Source organism: Dromaius novaehollandiae, chromosome 5, assembly GCF_036370855.1.
Source record: "Dromaius novaehollandiae isolate bDroNov1 chromosome 5, bDroNov1.hap1, whole genome shotgun sequence".
NCBI classification, from domain to species: Eukaryota; Metazoa; Chordata; class Aves; order Casuariiformes; family Dromaiidae; genus Dromaius; species Dromaius novaehollandiae.
In genome coordinates, this window is record NC_088102.1 from 56,115,086 (window position 1) to 56,136,129 (window position 21,044).

Consider the following 21,044-nt stretch of genomic DNA (forward strand, 5'->3'; position numbering starts at 1 on the left):
AAATGCAAAAAAAGTGAAAGGGCCTTATATTTCAAATACAGCCTTTGGATTAGCTGTCTCAGGCTCTCTAGCTTCTTGTTCCTGCACTGGACCTGTTCAGCCCTTGTTACTTAGCCCTATGGACTGCTGCAGTGCTCACGCAACTTTGGAAAGTGGTTCAGCTGGCCTGAAAAGGTGCCTTAATTCACCATAGAATTCAGCACAGCTTCAAGAAAGCTGGACAGCAGTTCCCTAGGAAGTCCACAAGCTTATTTCTCCTGCTTAAAAAACAACAGCAATAAAAAATACTTATCAGTTTTCCTTTACTTCAGAGCAAGTTTGCATATGATGCCAGTCTTCGCAGACCTAGCCTAATGGTTTTCTTGTCCTTCACCAAAACACAAACATGTTGTAGAATAGCCTCTCTGCTTTCTCTAGCATATCCATTTAATCCTACTGCACGTAGATTTAAACGGATAGCTAAAGCAGGATAGTTGAGGTCAGCCCAATTTGCACAGGATACTGAACCAAATTCAGCAAGGGAAGCCCGATAAAGTTTTCCTCTTAATGGGTCCTTCCTACTGACAACAGGGGTTGCTCAGCCACTAAAGCACGCAAGGACCTTCGCGACAGAGGCTCTCAATATAGCGCGCCCAGGGCACCGCTCCCAGCTTCGGGGCAAACCTCCCCCCTTAGCCAGCCGCTGCGGCGGCGGACAAGTGAAGCGGCACCGCCCGCGCGGAGCCGCAGCCCGGCCCCACCTGCCCCCTGGGCCTCGGCCTCGGCCTCCCCGCTCGCCCCAGGCCCGCGGCAGCACGGCTCCCGCGGGGGCACCGCCGCGCCACCGCCCAGCCCGGACAGGGCTGCACCAAGCACCGGGCGGGGCAAAGCCACGCCGACCCCCACCCCACCCCACCCCACCCCACCAGGAAACACGCCCCGGCCCCGGCCCCGGCCCCGGCCCCGGCCCCGGCCCCGGCCCCGGCCCCCCTCACCTCTGCTGCACGCGCGCCGCAGGCAGCTCAGCAAAAAAAAACGGCCACCGCTGCCAAGCCCCAGCCGCTGAATTCAAACACGGGCGGTCCGCCTCCCCCTGCCTTCCTATTGGCTGCCGCTGCCGTGACGTCAGCAGCGCGACAGCGCGACGATAAGCGCGCGGTGGGGAGCGGGTGCGGGGCGCTGCTGTCCTTTACCCGCGGCCGTTTGTCCCACGAGCCGGGGGCGCTTGCAGGGGCCGGTGAGGCGGAGGCGCCCCCAAGGGGTGCGTGTAGGCTGTAGGCGCCCGTTACCGGGGCGCCCGCAGCCCGTGGCGGGGGGCGAGCCCGTTTCTTGCGCCCTAGAGTGGCGGCGCGCGGGGCTGCCCCGAGCGGAGTTGTTGGCGCCGGGCTGAGGTGGACGCTGCTCCGCGGCAGCGCCGAGGTACGCGGGGGCTGGGAGCGCCTCGCTGTGCCGCGAGGTGGGGAGTGGTGCCTGTGCCGGCCGCGTCGTCGGGGTGGTGGGGGGCGGCGAGCCGCGGCGGAAGCTGAAGGCGCCGGAACCTGGGCCGGGGGTCGCTGCGGACAGCCTCGGCGAGGCCCGGCCGCCCTGGGGCCCCGCGAGGGCCGGACCTGGGGCGGCCCCCTCCCTTGCCCTGCCCGCGGCCGCCCCTGTGGGCAGGGCTCCGCCGCTGCGGGCGGAGAGCGGGCACTAGCGGGACGCTGGGTGCGCGCCCTTGCTCGGGGGCCACTGCCGAGGGCGTCACGGGTTCGAGTTTGTTCCCTCGCCGCGCTGCCCGCCGCTTCGGTACGAGCCTCCCGCCACGGGCTGTTGGCCCGCGCTGCGCCCGGATGCCACTTGACGCTTGCAATGGGAAAAAACTGTGTTTATTTCTCACAGTATTAAAAAACAAACAGACAGACGCGTTGTTCAGAATGGTAACAGGTGCAAGTGAAATGGCCTGTGTCGCTAACATTAGTAACGCTTTTTGAGGCTTTCCATGTGACCAAGTGTGCAAGTGGTTCAGTCATACTTGTGTGTGTTTTCCCTCTTCATGCAATAATCTCTACAGAGAGGTTGTGGTTCATTGCAGGGTATGACTGATCAAGACTGTAAGATGATGCATGCTTTGAAATTTAAAATAAGGGGACCTAGTGCCCAATTGGGGCTTAAAGTACTATGAGAGTGTAACTTTCCGGAAGTGATGACTCAGCACATTCCTATCTGTGCAGGCAAAATGGGCAAAACCTCTGGCTAGCTGAATCTAAACAAAATATGCAAAAAAAAAAAAAAAAGTGATAGGTAAATAAGATTATGCATCTGTTAATGGCTTAAATACAGGATGGCATATTTTCAAATGGTCTTATGTTGATGTTTGCAACTTTCCTGCATGGCAAGAGCAAGTATGAAATGTAGTATTACAAAAGATCTCTGTTCCATAAAGAAACAAAGAAAACTTGTAAACAAAGTCTTATTATTGCCTGTTTTAAACTAAGTTCTAATTTTTTTTTTTATGGAAGGTAAAATCTGTTTAATACAATATTCTACTGGTAGGTCACGGACTTATTTTTTGATCATTTGGCATAGGAAAAAATCATCAATTCTCAGGTAGTTAAAAGATGTGCTTTAAAAACACATGTAGCTAACAGCTCTGATATTTCCAGGGACTAGACTACTGTTTCAGTTAGCAATAGCAGTCAGAGTTAGCAGTTCTCTCTCTGGAGATTCCTGCCTCTAGATGTGCTGGATGGTGTTTTTAATTACAAGACATAATGCGTGATAAAGATAATGTATTTACTATACAGATGTTAATTGTAACACTATGCAATTATAGTACTATTTTAAATCTGGTTGCAGTGCTTGATTTGTGAGTTCCTGTTTTAACTAGAAATACAGAGAACTTAGCCACCAGAGTGCTACTGTTTAAACGTTCAAGTATCTTGTTACTTTTTGAAAAAGAGAGAGGAACAACCTGAAAGTAAAGTTAGTATTCTACTTGTGTTTAGATTACTGTCATTTAGTGTTATCAACTCCAAAACTTTATAACACTGTTAAAGTCCAAAGAAAAAGAAAGGAAGGTGTTTGTGAAAAGTAAACCATTGTGGCTTGAGCTTGATTGATGGCTAGATAGCCTTGAGATTTCTGAAAACAGACTAAAGTAAGAGATTTTGATTAAATTTTTGCTGACATGGTGTTTCAGTGGAACCTCCTGTCTTGGGATACCTAACAGTATTCTTGCAGCATTTCCAGTTTTTTAACATATCTATTTTTTAAATATTTGTTCTAAAATAATTCCAAACATCTATTGTTTTTCTAGGTTGACCAACTCCAAAATGTTATTTCAGTGTCTGTGCCAAGTTTATAAATGTTTGCTTCTACGCAATTTAGAACTGAGCTCAATAAATGTAGTTACTTTCACCAGAAGGATCCATTCTTCGGTAAAACAACTTTCTGAATGTGAGTTAAAAGAAGAAACCCTACAAAAACATGAAACTGAAGAGTTGCCTCAAAGTGCAGAAAACAAAAATTTTGAAAGATTGCATATACCAGTGATGCTGGAGGAAGTTGTTAATTTCTTATCCCCACAGTCTGGCCAGGTGAGTTAAATGATAATTAACAGTTAAGATTCAGTAGCAGTCCAGAAAAGTCTGTGCAGTGTAGGGATAACTTTTAGTTAGAGAAATATAGCAATGCTCTTTAAACATCTTTTTTATCTTCTAAATTGATTTGCCATTCAGATTAATTTTTTAATTTAAAATAATAGAAATTTGCTATCAATAAAATACACAATCACAAAGTAAACATTATTTATGCAAATACTTACTGTAGTTTTAATAATCTCTTGCTTTTGTGCTAGTTTTCCTAGATTGCTTTTGTGCATTCCTAGGTTTGTATTAATTACTAATAGTAGCAGGGAGTTCTCATTTGTGGTTATGCCATTGATTTGTGAACAGCTTTCTCCATTTTTGTATAATGGCGAGTAAGTATGTGGGTTTTAAACATCATTGTCATACCTTGTTCTGAGATGCTTATTTTCATGGATTTAGGGGATTGGGGCACTACATTATCTGAGGATATGTTCTTTACTGCATGATGTAGTGCACTGTAGAGATATTTAAAATTATAAATGGACTGCATAAGGTACAAACAGTAGTTTAGTATCAGTAGCATGGAAGTATCATAAGCTTTCTAATTCAGCCTTGGTACAGTGTATAGATAGTCTTTGGTGTCTGGGTTAGCTCAACGCTGTAGTGTTGATATATCTATCCTGTACTGTTGTACGCAATGAAGATGTACTTCTATGCAATGTAGGTATATTGTTATGCACTCCCTTTGCAGAACTCATACACAGTGAACTTGTGTTTCATCTGTGGGTTCTTAAATTTGATAATAAGATGAAGGGATTTCATCTACAAGTTAAATATTTTTCACATTTCAAGTGTTTTATCTTTGAATTTGGTGCTTTTTGTTAGCTTCATAGAATCTGATTGTAGGTTTATCTGTGTGAAGGTTGTGAAAGTTTATTGGAAAGAATGGTATGTCAAGAAGAAGGTTCAAAATGTAGTATACTGCCTTTTTTTTTTTAATTGAAAACTGAGAAACAGTATCATCCAAGAATGGGAAAGGAATATATCAGGTTCAAAATGGAATCAGGCTTCAAAAAAGTTGCAGTCAAATCTCATTGCATTGTCTTGTGAGAACTTCTCTTGTTTGGGAGTCAATGTATCATTTTAAGTGTTTCAAAAACCAGAGAGAATCACAGTAGCACAAGTCTTGTAACATAAGCAATGCTCTTGCATGTGTCTTACTGTTGAAGATACTCGGGTTAGTGAAATATGTAATGAACTTTGAGTTCAGATTTCCTCCAGAATTGTGAATGAAACTTTCCCACATTAAATGAATATATAAATTAGGACACTACATGTAAAGTATTTTTTCAGTTCTGTAAGTTTGTAGTTAAATAAGGATTAAGAAGGCTGGTGGGGACGATGACTATTTCTTAAACTGTGGTTGTTGATTAAAAAAAAAAAAAAGAAAAGAAAGATGGGGGGAGGGGCATCTTGCAAGAGAAACTCCATTCCTGGTTATAAACTGTGGACAGTAATTTTATTGTCACTGAAGGGACTTTTTGAGAATTTTTAAATAAAAAATTATGACTGTAAAATGGCTTATTAGTAGGCTGAGATTTTTTAAGTTTTAATTATTGCTATTAGTCATCTCAATTTTCAGGTCTCTGTACATTACTTTGCAGAGATTTCTAAGCTAGTAATGGACCACTAGTCTCACACGTGAGAGAGAGCGCGTGTTATCTTGGACAGAAGCATTTATAATAGCTAACCTGGGGCTAACCTGTTTGCAATACGTAAATTAGCTGAGGTATTTTTAAACAAATTTATATATCTTAAAATAGTTTCAGTGAATGTTTCCTGGTGAAGGACTTTTTTTTTATTATTATTATTTTGGAAAAAGGATGTTGAATTCTGGTTTTGAGTAGAGTAATACTTAGTCTTATTCAGTGGGAATCCTTTATGTTTAAACTGTACATTTCACTTTAGCTTTGCGGTTTCTGTTACTTAGTATTGTTGCAAAATGTAGAGGAAATCCTTCCAAGGAAATTTATTGGGTTATTAAAGTGAACTGCTACTGCAGGTGGATGAAGTTTAGTTATTAGGCACAGAATCCCACTTTTTTCCCTGAGATTTTAACTGTAAGTGCTAAATGGTAACAGCACTTCTGTTTTTAAGATGGAGTAAACCATGTATTTGCAGTACTAGTCAATATTGAATCTTAAAGCTTTTTGAAGTCCGCAATTTTGAAAATAAGCCATGCACAAAAGAGTGCAATGTGTTAATCAAGTTTTGCTAGCATAAGCATCATCAGTGAATTTTTGAATAGAGATGAAGAGACTGACTCTCATTGACATGAACACTGCTACAGTTTCTGTTAACATGTAGAACTGGGACTGTTGCATCAATTTGCATTTTTAAGGTAATGATCGTGACTACAAAGTCTAAATTTTTTTTCTCTTTTTGGTTGGGCAAGGAAGATGACAAAAATATGCTCTATACCTATAATGTTCAGATCTTCCATTTTGTTTTTCTGCTTGCTTTCCTCCTACATTGTGGAGGTTTCCTGTGCTCAGCTTTAACACAGTTCTTTGTTATAAAAAAGCTGATATGGTCCTTTATTTCCTGTAGTGTCCTAAGACAAGAAGTTGCCAATATATAGAAAATCCAATTAGGAGGACAGCATTCTCCCTGTGGTTTTGGTCAGTGAAAGGGGTTTTCATTTTACTTATAGGGGTTCCTGAGAAAATAAATGATGCTTAAAGAGTGAGTCACAGCTGAGGTAAAGATGTTAGTACCCCCCTATTGGATATTCTTGTTGGTTATCTCTTTTGTAGAATCTGTTTGTCAGGGATTTAAGGAGTAGTATTTCCACTTACCTTTGAGTCTCCTTTTATTGCTTTAGCACTTGTTTCTACTAAGTCCCTGTGGTAGAGCTTTCTTGGAAGCACATTGTAGAATTTTTTTACCAATCTAGCTCACTTCTCAATGAAAGGACTGTTGCAGTAAATCCACACACAAGTAATTTCCTCTTTTAAGTTTACTCTATTGACTAAACTACATTTTAGTCTTCTCAGTCCACTAGTGCTCTTTATGTGTGCTTGATAACAGTTTCTTCAGTTGTCTGGGCAGCTTGAGTTTTCTCTGTTCTTGTGAGATTTACACGTAGTAAAGAAACAAGTGTACCTTTTTAGAATGAATGTCTTTGTCCTTCACAAGCACGTTTTCCTAATTTTCACCCTACTTTTTCGTAATTTTTCCTTTGCATCGTTCACTTGCCTTTTAATTAATGTCTTCCATGTCATAGGGATAGAGTAATGTGAAAAAGAATTTCATTAGCAGTGAGTTCTAATATGAATGCCAGAGCATGAAACTTTGGAATTTTAATTGTTCTTATTAGGGCCTTATAACTAAGTTTCTTACAAGTTCCGTATCTTTAGGAAACTATTTTTGTTAGTGCTCCAGCACAGATGGCACATACAAATACACTTCTTCTAGAATAAGAACAAATACTATATTGTGTTCAGATTTAATGAAGAAAATTGTAATCTGATAACGCCTATGGATTTGCATTAAATATGATATTGTATCTCCATTCTTGTCTATTCTAGACTGAGTTCTGGGTGTATTACTTGATTTATCATAGCTCTGCAAACTTTCTTTAATGTCTCTGCATGAAATAGGTGATCAAAGTTGGAGTGAGAAAGAAAGAATGACAAGACTGTGACTTTTATCTAGTTTTTAAGTGGTTCTTCAAAAACAGTTGATATCAAATGCTCTTTTTAGCCAATTAAGTTAACTTGTATTAAAAAAACATGCAGTTAATTTCCCTCAACAGATCTTATTGCACAGCATCTTCAGTTAGTTGGGATTTTTTGAGGAAGCATCCTCTTTGATTCTTCATAGAGTTATTCAGATGCTTTTTCCTCCCCAGCTTTCATTGAAAGGATGTCCTCTTTCTCTTAGAAGTAATATGTAAAGAATCTCTAGCTTTTAGAAAGAGGCAGGTGCTTAAAAACATCCAATTTTGCCATGAGCTTTTCTTTCAGTCTTCCAGGTACGTAATTCATTGTTTTCTCAATAGCTGCTATTTTCATGCATCCAAATGTCAAATGAAGGATTCTGTTTTCAGCTGAGGCGATATGAACATGGCCCTCCAAAATAACAAGAGGAAGTATAAGACTTTGCTCATGGAGGTTTCACGTTGGTCTTTCGCCACTGAAGTGTTGTGTGAGGTCTGCGTTTAGTTTGAAGAAAGTGGCCTTTCACCTGCTTCTGTTGCCACTCCTGGATGTCGTCGATCTGGAATATAGTCATTTCCCATTGTTTAGTGCTAGTCAAGTACTGGGTGACACTTGATCAAATGGAGCTGAGATAGACTGCTGGTGTGCGAAAAGCATGGTCTGTTGTTCTGATCTTGTTGTCTTAGTTTCTTTGTAGCCTTGGCTATATGTCTTTTTTTTTTTCCTCTCTCTCTCTCTTTTTCTCCCTCTTATACTGAATGCAAGCTCTTAGGGACAAAAATAAGCTTCCTCTGTGTAGTACCCTGCAGAGTGGACTTCTGCTTTGTGAGAAGAGTTTCCAAGTACCACGGTATATAGATAGTTATGTGACTGTGCTTGTGGCCACGTACTTAAAATAGTTCTGAAGCCCTCTGCAAATAATTATGACTGGAATTTACACTAAAGGTTCTCAAAATCTAAGTGGCCAGCAGAGTTTCCAAAATGAACAGAAATTTGAAAGGAGACTTGGAAAAATGAACTCTTAAGTTCTCAAGTTGTATGAAGTATTTTGTAGGGTATAACAAGTAAAATCCCAGAATACCAAGTTTGTCAGTCTGAACACCCTGTGGACAGAGTAATTGCTTATACCATTTTAACCTACTTAAGTTACAAAATGAAAGTAGGTCCAATGGCATAAAGCAAGTGATTTAGATGATCTTTTTATTGTAGAAATAGCTGCATTATTTTTAATGGGAAACCTACTGAACTATTTTTCTGCATGCAAATTGTGAAGTTAATTTTCTGACATAGCAGCACAGTGATTTATACTGTGATCAAGAAAGATAAGCAAGTTGTTGTAAAAGAGGAAAAAAGACACTGGAGTTTGCAGAAAGCAATAAATTAATATAGAGAAATTCTGAAGACATTCTGGAAATTACAGGACACACTTTTTTACTGAGAGGGGTGGTGGTGGTGAGAATTGTTTCAGCAGATCATGTAATTCTATGTACAAACCACCCATTCAGTCATTCTTGTTGTACCTGATTCCCTGGTGGTGTGTGTTGTGAATTTACAAAGAGACTAACTAGGTTTCAGATCACAGCTGTGTAAGCAGAAGCGTAATAAAAAGTTTGTAGACTGTGTATGTATGCAGGATATATTTGTTTTTTGCCTTGTGTAACAGGAGATTTGCTAAATGGAATCTTATCAAAGAGAGAGCACTGTTTAAAATATGTTTGGCTAAAATTATATGTAAAATGATTTTTTTATGAGGTTAACATTGAAGATACGGTATGAAAATGCAAAATAGTGAAGTTTTGATTAAGAGGTAGTCCCTCAAATACCTGTTTTTTTTTTTTAATTAAGAGCAATATCTGTGTTTGTGGAAGTAGTATTTACATGGGGATTTGGAAAACCAGACCACCATTTTCATTTGGTCTTTAACTTATAATTGGTTCTTAACCAATTGGTCCGTACTGTGAAGAGCAGTCTAAAGAAGAGAATAACAGGGGGAGAGGAATGTCATTTACCAATGTGATGGCAGCAAATGTCATACAAGTTCTACAGTATCTGGGGCAGAACAAATTACATCATGAGATGAGAGAGAAAAGGAGGGGACAGGGAAGAAAACGAGACAGGAGATGGTCTTTATGAACAGCTTGTCAATTGAAGGTGCAAAGAAAATCCAGTCATGCTCTTTATCTCAAGTTTCTTGCTTTCCTGTCTTCTGTAGTGGGTCTTGAAAAAATACAGGAATCATAAATTCCCTGATGACAGAAGAATTAAAACGTGCATGATTTATTTGAGATTAGACTGTGATGGTACCAGAACGTATATGAGAAATAATCATATATTGGATCTGGAAAATGGCAAGACATTAACAAGATATGGTCAAGAGGTCCCGTCAGAGTTTACTTTTTTAAGGACTTCAAGATTTTGCTCCCTAGAAAGAAAGTAACTCAAGAACTTGTGAGGAGGAAAAAAAGAGTAGGTTGATGGCTACAGCTGCATGGAGAAGAATCTTTTGGTTATAATTCTTAGACATCCACCAGACCTCCTCCTCTTCCCATCTGCAGCATGGCTCTCCGCAGGCAAATCTAAATGTTATCCTCAGCAACAGCACACGACAGCTCTCAGCAGCTTGGTTCTGCATCTTTCTCTATTGCAGTAGAGGAAGGGAAGCCTGCAGCTGCTGCCTCCAAAGAGGCCGGCAAGGGAACTTGGTCTGCCTACTGAGAGCAACTCTGCAGATGCACCAGATTTCATTTTATTGTAATACTGAGTTAGCTTGCTGTTATCACTCTATCACATAACAAATGACAGTGCTTCAGGAGACTATTTAAGACTGTGTTATAATAAAGCAAGATTCAATGCTTTTGGGTGACTCAGCTTGTAATGACGCTCTGTATGCTCTGCTTTTCTGTTGTGACAGCATTAGTCTTTGCACCTCTTGGGGAAAACTAATAAAATTCACCAGAAAGTAATCTCAGCCCTTTAAATTTTAACTTGAGTGAGCCTATGATCCCAGAAAGGGTGATAATTAATATATGTAGCTACTCATTTCCTCCCCATCTAGTACTGTGTGCCTTATTTAGTCAGCCTTTTGGCTAAGCTTTCTTACTAAACATTTGAATTCTAGTTTGCAAACAGTGATACAAACTTCTACTGTGCAAAATATTACTAGGGGTTTAAGATCATGACTGGAGTACAGAAAATAGCTGCAATTTTTTCTTATTCTATTGTATTTCCATTTAAGATAATCCTGTTTTAAGTAGCTGTTTTTGCAGGCTTGCTCTGCATAAAGAGGTAATTTAAAGGTTAAACTACAAATTAGCAGGTACCTGAAGTCATCCAAATGCGTGGTCTGTTTTTTAAGAGTTTTTGAGCACATCCCTCAACTCCAGTGGTGTCTGCTGGTGCTCAGCATCTTGTAAGAATACTCTTTTCATAACTGCACTTTAAGTGCTGAAATCAACTAATGTTGTTTTGGATTATAACTTTATGAAAAGTTGTATTCTGTAATGTAAAATTGCTATATGTGCCTGGCAGCTAGGACCTATCAGAAACATGTACGTAGACTTTTTTGAAGTTGGCTACCCATAAATATTAAAGAATGGATTAAATTTGCAGTTAAGCTGGTGTAAAATTTTCATTGCATATTAAGTATCTGCTCTGTTATAACGTAGGAAAGAAGTTTCTTCTGAGAAAGCTGAGGAAATCAACTGTCTTGTTAAGTCTAGTGATTAGATGAAGTCATTCAGAGATTGAAATTTTAATTTCATATGGAAATGTTAATAATGGCCTGCTTGAGTCATAATGTCACTAAATCTAATCACAGACAACATAACTCTTAGAAAAATGAGTAAAGTAAATAATGCATACTGAAGCGCAGCCTAATAGAGCTATCTAAAAGCAGGTGACAAAGGCACTGTTGATTTTTTTTTTCTTTTTTTCTTTCTTTCCCTTGCTACCCTTTCTCCCAGTTTTGAGAGGGAAGAGGGGGAAGGGCGCATATATGTTTTCTTGTATTAAGAAAGTTTGCTCCCATTAATCTTTCTAGAGGTTTCACTCAGTTAAGTGGCGGGTGGTATTTGGCTGTCAGGTTTCACGCTATGCAAGGAATGTCACTTGGCAGACAGGAGAGGGTCTGGGTCACAGCCTTCTGCTTCTGGACTTTCAAAGTCCAGAGGCTTTACCAGTTAATGGACTCCCGCCAGGCTTCTGTGAAGAAGCTACAGGAGAAGGCTGTAAGGTTTTTTAAGATAAATTACAGGTGGTTTTCTGATGGAGTATTCCAGCATGCTCTGTAGATTCAAGATCAGAAACAAAGGTATTCAGTCTTAGATAATAAGAGAAGAAAGCCAAACGACAAAAGAACAGGTAAATGGCCTTTGTCTTGACATTTTAATACAAGAAATGTTTTAAGTAGAGAAGTATCTTGCCTATAAATTGCTGTTTCATATTTAGCTGTAATCAGAGGAAATTTGAACCTTCATGAGGAAAATATGTTTGAAACTAATTTTGAGGATATTGGTGAGTGGTTGTGATTGGGTGCTTTAAAATACCATATTTGTAACAACTTTTTTCCCTCCTGTGTAGGAGGATGTAGAAATAGTTGATACAAAATGCACGTTAGTGTAATGCTTGAATATTTGTCTGTTATCTGACAGGTTTTGATATGTGAGCTGTACAGCAGTATAATTTAGTAATAGCCTCTATTAATGTACTGATGAGATGAATGTAGAAAAATGGTTAATAATAGCAGTATTATGTTGAATTGCCAAATAAACCATTACTTGAAAATCATTTTCTGTTCTACTTAAAATAATGCATTTTGAGAGAGGGTTTTTTCCTACAAAATGCCAAGTATTTATTTAAATTTCTTTTTGTAATGTGAATTACTAGAGCTGGAGTATAAACAACTTTTTTTTTTATCATCTTATAATCAGTCAACGGTGCCATCACATAATATACTTCTGGAAAGAATTGCAGTCCACTCACAGTCCTGCTGTCAATTCTTATTTTTTAAAATTTTTTGTGATAACTTTTATATGGATGAATGGCTTTCTACTATGTAGAGCTGATAGGAAATGTTTCTGCCTTGCAACTAAAATAGTCTTTTCGGCTGTGTGCTTTATTTACTACTTTCTCTTCCAAAATTGCTTTATACGGAATATTATGTTACCATTAGTAAGAATATAGAACAATAAAGTTTTTTTCCCTTTATTTTCTGGCAGTTGATGTCATAAGGCGTAAGACCTTTTATCCTTTTGAAGTACTTGTTACTGTCACGTTCAGCTATTTTGTACTTGAGCAGAATTCTGCTTAGTGAGGTGAGAATTGTGCTGCTATGTGTCTGTGTATGTAGAATGTACCTCATTATGCATTTCAGATCACTGTAGATAGTAGATACTTTTTCGTGTAAAAACATATCTGATTTACCTTATGAAACTGAATATCTTTTAAAAATGTTTTAAGTTTTTGTAAGAAAGAGGAAAGGCTATTAGTATGCTTAAGATTAACTAATACTTCCTACTAAATTGCAACAGTATAAAAAGATGCTATAAAAATGCCAGAGTATCTCAGGAGATTATCCTTGACCTCTCATTTTCTTAGTTCTAGGATAATTTTATTTATTTGCATGAGAATAACAGCTGCATGTAAGTTTTCATAATTTTTTCAACTGTGATTTAAAAGTATGTATAGTTTATTAATTTAGAGAAATATTAAAACCCTTCCAGCATTTCTCTAAAAGTAGAGTTCTCTACTAACAAATCTGTTATGATCCCATGAGTAACCAACTTTTATAGCATGTCTCACTGTGCCAACATTTTTTTTAACAATCCATTTTTTTAAAAATAATTGTAAAAGCCCTGCCTTTTGGCAGCCATATAAAACAAGTATGCCTTTTTAATTTTTGTATATTTAACAGGAAGCAGAGACAAATTATTAGGTAAATTTAAAAAAAGATAACTCTTGCTCTGCACTGTTTGCCTATGCATATATTAAATGGGACATAAGTGGTAGGTGAAATAAACAGATTGGGGGTAAATTCTGAGGATAGAGGTGGCTCATCCATAAACCAAATCTTGAATCAAACAAGCGGTGCTTAGAACTGAGAAGCATCGTAACTAAAATTTATAGATATTTGCTTAGGAATTAATTGGGTAGGTAGCCAGACTTTGAAGTCGAGATTATTCTCAAGTCCTTGTTAAATGACTTTGAGAAGCTGCACATCTTGCAGCTTACATGAGCTATGTTCTTTCAAGAGATGTCATTTTTTTTTTCTAGCAGTAGTAAGTGCTCCCTCTGAGAGGAGATGCATAGCAATTTTCTGTTTTCTTATGGATAATTCTGTTACCTGCTAGCTTTTTTGGTGACTGAAGTGCTAATGCCATGAATAAAATATATGACCACAAATTTATACTTTTTTATAAATATTTTTACTCTCTGATAGTTCTAGATTGATTGATTAAACATACTGTAAGTTCTGACAGATGCTATTCTATCAAATCAGCAAGATTACTGCTGTGAAATCTGAATGTGCTAAGATAGTATATATTTTGTTCGCAAAGTGAATGATCTTTTCTTTCGATCAAGAATTTTGTAGATGGGTAATTGTTCGGCAGGTTTGCATGCAGTTCTCTTTGCTAGCTTGAACTTATAAGCAAACAGTTATCAAGGAAGGGCAGGTATATGACACAGTGACCTGTTGTAAGTGGGGAGAATGAATATCGAAGAGGCCTTATTAATAGAAAATAAGCCATTAATTTTTGAAGTAGAAAACTCTTACTTGACCAGAACTCGCACTTAATTATTTTTTTCTGAATATTATAGTACTTTTATCTTCTTTAGAAGGCTTTGTACTATAATGTGTCTTATAAAACTAATAGGATTTCTTCCTTTTGCATAGAGCGTTTGGGATAATGTCGAAGATGTGAACCATTATAATGATTTGAGGAGCTATAAGATTGCAGACTCATCTAGATATTATTTTCTCATGCTGTCATAATCTTGTTGGATTTCCATTTTTGAGGAATTGGAGATGCTGTCAGATAATCAAGTGAAGTTCCACTGTTAATTCTTTTGGTTACTTTTTTTGGTGAGGCATATTACAAAGTTCAGTTTTTGCAAATAATTAGATCTATGAATTTCTTCAGAAGATGTTTTGAGCATAGCTCACTTCAGTTTTTATCTAGACATGTTTATTGAATAGAGCAAGTTTGTTCTGATATAATAAAAACATGAATACTGCTTATTACACTAGATTTCTATAGAAAAAAATATTTTGCTGTATTCTTGGGTTATAGAACAATAGAGGTTAAGTAGATGAGTTTTTGCAGTAGTGCTGCATTTCTGTACCTGGCATATGGGAAGCAGTAATAAGAGTCTTTTTTCAGCAAATATGTAAAACCAGACTTTTTAAACTGAACACTGGTTTTGTACAGTTGTGGGTCTAACCATTGGTTTATAGTTGAACAGGTGTTGTTTGTACAGGTATAGTCTTAGGCAAAAAAAAGAGTTGCACTACACAGTGGACTGTGTATGCAGTCTTAACTCTATCAGGAGAAATTAAGTTGATTGAAATATACAGATATTTGTAAAAAGGATATTAAACTGATTAGATGAAAAATGCATCTTGACATGATAGAGTTATACATTTAAGTCCTCTGTTTTTATCAATCTAACTCAAAAGAGTAACAATAAACACAACAAATTGGTAGGTTGAAAGAAATTTGTGATGAGCTGATGATAGAAATAATGCTACAGAAAGCTGCAGGTCATCTGAGATAGATCAAATATAAGTTAAAGGGCACATTTTAATGTAGAATCTAAATTTAGTTTTTATACGTCTTTTTAGCACTAAATTATTGAAATGTCTGTAGGCTGGTCGCATATAGTGGCATGAGGAGATAACACAGTAACCATAGAAAAGATTCTGCATGTATATAAACGTATATATGTATGTGTTCAATGCTGGTGAATGAATTTCAAAAAGTTCAGAACCTGGTTCATGTGGGATAGGTACTCTGAAACGCAGCTGCCACATGACGATCATTCAGACATTTGACTCTGCAATAGTTGTCAGACAAGCTCAAGAGAACAGGGAGTTCTTTTGAGAACAATGATATTCCTGTGTTGTCCTTTGCCAAGAATTAGTGTTACACAGTCCTTTGCAGTATTTCATGGTTTTAGCTTTTTACACAGAATTACAGGACATTTTCAATCTTAATTTGATTTTAAATGTAAACAAAGGTTGAATCTAGGAATGAAACTGTCTATCTGTCTGAATCTGTTTTCCCATCTGCAGTTTTCAAATAATACAATGGAAGATAACTAAATTGTTTAATTTTTGCCAGAGTGGTGGCATTGACAGGTTTTTCAAATTGCATCAGTTGTTTCTATATTTTTTGTGCGCTTACTTTGGGAAATATTTGAAGACTATAGATGCTGAGATTTGCTAGCTCTAAATTTATGCAAGTTATATCTAAAAATAGTGTAGAATAAAGTTAAGGTTTCAGAACTGAAGGTTTCAGAAGTTAGGGAAAAATAAAAGTAAGGAGAGAACAGGAGAGACGCCCATCCTTCTCTGAAATCCTGTGCTTAGCAGCTTAGACATTATAGACTTAGCATTCAGAAAGAACAACTGGGAAGGAAGCCCTGCTTTTAAATCTAACTTACACTGAATGTTTTTGGAGGTTCATAAGAATACTCTAAGGTCTTTCAACCAGAATTGTTCTCCTGTTATTTTACCCTTTGTTACTCTCAAATTTAAAAATACTGGTACTACTTAATGCAATAGTGAAATTCATGTAAGAGTTTTAATATTTAAGCAAACAGGTTTTTTTCCGTAACCAGGGAAAGGGCTGAAGACTTTTTATCATTCTGCTTTGCACCCCCCCAACTGCTGAAGACCTTACTTCTGACACAAAAATTTCACTCCCCAATTGTTAAATCAGTCAGGACTCTAAATGGCGGAAAACAGGATCTTTCAATGAAAAATGGTAGGTATCTTATTAACAATTAATACCACTGTTTGAGCAGCTTGTAAAAAAGCAAGCTTAAAATCTGATGCTTTAGCTTCAAACTGTACAAAGCATTACTTGTATTTTGATTTCTGATATAATGCTTATCCAAAATGGAATTAAAACAATACTCTTGAAATTCCTTCTCCTTGGAATACCTATTGAACGGTTGTATCAGTATATACTTTTGGTCATCTAAATTTAACACAAGACTTTTGCTAAGAAGGTCAGTGAAGCTCCTTTCCTTTTGATCTTGCATCCTTGTGGGTGCCTGGATAGTTGTTCTGTAAGAAAAGTTTTACTGGATGACTCAGTGCACTGAGTCATAGGCAGCATGAAGCCTGTAGTGCTGTAGACTAACTAATTGGTAACAGTCTCAAATTTAATTAAAGCACAGTTGTCAGCTCTGTTACTGATTGACATCCCACTGAAGTATTTTGTTTTTGGCAACTTACATTAATTGTTTTCTGCTACTAGAAGTTGTGTATTTTAAGATCTTGCTTCTGATGAATAGACCTGTTGTCATTATTCTTTTTATCCTTTTTATGATTTTTATACCATTTGCACTGAGTTTTTTTCCCTTGTTAAGTCACATATTCAGTAGTTATGTTTTTACTGTGCCTGTGAATTTACAGATGTTTAGAATCCTTTGAGGATTTAAGTTTGCTTCGTTAAGAACCGTCCTTTAAACACTGAATATTTCTTTTTCTCTTCCCCGAATTTTGTAAACATGCAAAATTTCTTACAGATGAAATTAATGGTTTTATATATTTTTTGTGTTTACTTGCAGATTGCATTATCAATTTTGATAGCTTTCGTGTGTTCATCTTGGTGTGCTGTACCTTGTTTTATAATAATGGATGGCTTTATCCGAGTGTCTGCCAGCATCTGCAGATAATGGCAGTAGTTTCCAATATCATTGGAGTTTTTCCTCCTCCTTTTCCAGTTTCTTTATGAATGCTTACTTTTTTGACTCCTAAAGGAGCATCATGGAAAGTGCTACATTTTGGGGATTTTTTTCAACTGTCTTTCATTAAGGGAAAATCCTCACAGTCTTGGGAGAAATGCAGAGTTTGTTTTTATTTTCTGCAGTATTTAAAAAAAAAAAAGGTCTGCCAGCTCTTTGCAGGGCTTCTGCTTGCTTCAACTGTGATAATTAAGTGAAAACTTGAATGGACTGTGGACTGCTTTGCTACTGAGTTTCTAGCTTTTCAATGCTTTGAGACAAATATTTGTAGAAATTTCAGAAATTCTCTATGCTACATCAGGATATGGTAAGTGCTGAAGTTGGGATGGTGAGGAATAAATTTCTCTTTCTAGAGACCTGAGGAGGAGGTGGAAGATGTTTTGGTTATCTTTCTATCTTAACCACTTTTTCCTCTCTCTTTAATCTATGTAGATCTAAAGATCTTCTAAATCATAAGGCCACCAGGAATGCAGTAGTGATTCAGATCAAAGTACCCCTGATTGGGTATCCAGCCTCTGACAGTGCCCAATAGTAGCTGATAAGGATTATATGGTTATAATATATTATATATAATATAATGATTATAGAAAGGGGAAGTAGAGAATGATTATTTTTGTTCTTTGCATGACCTTTGAGCTTCTGGCAGTTAGTAGTTTAAGGATGTGTGGAGTTGGGGATGTAAATATCCACTGGTATGGCCTTTCTTCATAGGTTTGATTAATTGCCTTAAAAAAAAAAAAAAGAAAAAAAAAGAAAAAGCAACATTAGTAGTCCTCCTCAGAAAATAACTTGAGCCTTTGGGTGTTGTATTGAACCAAAGAGATGCGGCCAAAGGGACTCCTTTTCCTCATTTTGGATCTTGTCCTCATCTACGCCCAGTTTCATTTGAAGCAGCAGAGACTGAAGGTGTTCTTTCAGGCTTTCTCCTGAAATGGTCATTCGTCTAGGTCTGAAATTTGTTCTTTGAATGTTATTTTCCTGTTTTTCCTGTGTTGTACATTTCCTTCATGTCAGCTTTCTCCTACGGTGCAGGCCTTACTGATGCAGCTTATTCTCAGCTTTGTTCTTTTCTATTGGGTTTCCCCCTCCATTCTTTTTTTATTTCCTTTCCCCTGCTTTTATCCAGTCTCTCTTCTTTTCTAGCAGTTCTTCCTATTTCCCTAATTGTACTCTTACTCAAAGTATCTAGTTAATTTTTGTGATGTTAAAACCAGGTATGCTTTTAAATAAGTTGCAGTATTTTGACATACCTCTTTAATGATTTTGATCGTGAGGTGTGTGAAGAGTTCTGGACTTATGTTCACCCCTGTGTAATAGGTTTGCCGAAGAACCTTTTCAAATCTTAATGTTTCAGTTTTACGTCTCTAAAGTAGGTATAGCCATAACTTTTCCATGTAGGCATTTGTTCTGTTTCATCAGTGTGTGAAAATGCCTGGATAATTTGAGTATGATCACCAAAATAATGTTTATGCTAGAAACTCGCAATAAAACAAATCCTTTAATTTAGGGGAAAAATACAGCGTATTTCAAAGCTTTTTTTTTTTTCAGTTTGAGAGAAGCATTAAAAGCGTAATGCAAAGCTTCCATCCACCTTGCTGTCACTGAACCAAATAAAACTCTATTGGATGTACCCAATTTCTAGAAAAATTAAAAATTGGATAAAACCCTTCCATTAGAGCTAAACTTTTTCTAAATGTTCTGCAAGGAGGGAAGAAAGGGTTTTTTTATTGTGGACTCTTGTAACTTGGATTGTAAATTTAGTAATTTGGGAACTCTCGTATTCTCTTTTGTACAGTAAGAGGAGTTGCATTGTCTTCAATAGTACATGCACATTGCTGCTTACATAATTTTGGATATAGAGTTGACAGTTGTGATGGCTTTCTATTTGTCCTCTTCCTGTCCCCCACACAACTGTTTGTACATATTTTTTTGTTTTCTTAGCACTTTGGACTAGGTTATTGCTAGACAGAATCTATCTATTCTAAATTGTTGAGTTGAAGATGAGGAAATGAGATTTCTGACTTGTTAATGGGATTTCTGCATCTTGGCACACCAGTTTGGAAAATTCCATCAGCAGTGGGATTTCCATTTACTACATATAGAGGAAATGTACAAGAATATTTCCATATTCTAGTGAAGTCATGTTTCTTTAGATTTCATGGGACACAATGCGTTCTTCATAACCCAAACAAATAATTGATGTTGGTAATGCCTGTTTTTTTTTTCTCTGTAATTTAATAAAGCATATAAATGAAATATTTTCAGGTTGTCGTCTGTAGGCATTGACATATTGCATGTTACAGTCTGTGGTTTTGGTTTGCTATGGTAGGTAGATTACTTTTTACAAATTTTGCAGAACAGCTCTTCTGGACTACTTAATTCTTCCACTCAGGTAAGAAAAAAATCATTAAATGAGGGCAGAAACACCAGTCTTCAAGTATTTGTTAGTCTCTTGGCTACCAGTAGAGAGAATAATTAGAGATTTAAGACTTAATTTCAGCAAATGTTATGCAAAAGTTCTCTCTTGTTGACCTGACTATTGAGTGGGCAAGAATAAATGCTCAGAGCCTGATAGAGCTGGCATTTAGAAAATCCAGTAGATAAAATTTAACACCTACTGAGGCATGAAACAGAAACCATTAAGGTACCACTTTTAGAATAATTCCAGAGGCTATGATAATTAAAATAATTTAACAAACCGTCCATGAGGTACACTTGGAAATATGTTCTTAGCCCAGTGGTCTTTATGGTTTTGTAAAAAGCTTTCCTAACTGGTTTAGGAATATATATATTTTTTTTTCTCAGCAAGTCGGCTTATTTGCATTAGGTTTTGTCTATTCAAATGGTATATTAAATTAGATAAATATTAAAAGCAAAGGAGTGGAATGCAAGGGGCAAGTTATAAAAATTGACCTAGCAATTGTTTTAAGCGTATTTTAAAAGTTGTACGAGACACTTTGTATTATCACCAGACTAATGGCTTACATGGCTCTCGTGAAACATGTCTTGCTCTTGGAAGCAAACTTTAAAACTTAGATCTATTGGATTTTGGTGGCTGTGGTTAATCTAGAACAAGTGTTAATGCTGAATAAGTGATGTTGCTGTTCAAACACGCTTGGTAAATGTCTTTCAGTGGTGGGCTCTTTTTCTGCCTAATTTTATTCGTGACATTCAACACATTGAGTCAACATGGTTTGGTGTAAATCCTTTTCAATCATATTCAGTGCTCTGAAGTTCTTTTCCAGCTTCCTTAAATGAGTTACTCTCACTAAAAAGTGCAAAGTAGTATACTGCTATGAAAAGTGGATATGTAAGTTATTGTGTCGAAAAGTCAGTTTCAAATGTAAATTGACAGTTGTGACTGTGCTGTAGTGACAAAAACAAGTCTTTCCTTTTTGCATTGCTTTTAAAGAAGCTCACACAACTGAGGCAGTAGCAGTTAGACTTTAACAGTTTCACTGATTTAAAAAAATAAAGTCTTAGCTTGCCTTTACATTCATACACTTACATTTACCTATTTTTGTGACCTGCTGTAGCCTCCGTCAGTATTGCCAATAGCACTTGCCTTTGCCATTTACTTGATTTTGTTGGTTTTTGTCTGGTACTACTCTCTTAGCGATTTCGTGTTGTGCCTTCCTCTCCCCTGTAACTTTGGTACTTGGTCAACCTCTAACTTTGTGCTGATGTAAGACTTGAAAAACGGTGAATGATTTATTCTCTTGGACAGAAAAGAGGTAATCAGGCCAGGCTTTGCATTAAAGGTATTTAATTCTATCATTTACTGATTTTTAGGATGCTAACATACTTA

At 37.4% G+C, this 21,044-nt stretch overlaps 2 protein-coding genes across 6 annotated transcripts in view; one reads left to right on the top strand and one right to left on the bottom strand.

The window, feature by feature from the left end:
- The window catches only part of KIF18A (kinesin family member 18A), a 46,521-nt gene extending 45,404 nt beyond the window's left edge, over window positions 1-1,117 (bottom strand). Inside the window, exon 1 of the mRNA XM_026121785.2 lies at window positions 975-1,117. The gene's annotated coding sequence lies outside the window, so the exon portion shown is untranslated. The remainder of the gene's footprint in view (window positions 1-974) is intronic.
- Window positions 1,118-1,276: 159 nt separating this feature from the next.
- The window catches only part of METTL15 (methyltransferase 15, mitochondrial 12S rRNA N4-cytidine), a 90,787-nt gene continuing 71,019 nt past the window's right edge, over window positions 1,277-21,044 (top strand). For 2 of the 5 annotated variants that reach the window (XM_026121797.2, XM_026121803.2), the window contains exons 1-2: window positions 1,277-1,398; window positions 3,272-3,551. In XM_026121797.2, the coding sequence (XP_025977582.1) occupies window positions 3,288-3,551 (264 nt within the window). In that variant the 5' untranslated portion in view covers window positions 1,277-1,398; window positions 3,272-3,287. Of the gene's footprint in view, window positions 1,399-3,271; window positions 3,552-11,469; window positions 11,624-21,044 lie in introns of those variants that run through there. The other 3 variants (XM_064512883.1, XM_064512884.1, XM_026121819.2) reach the window with 3 other exon arrangements.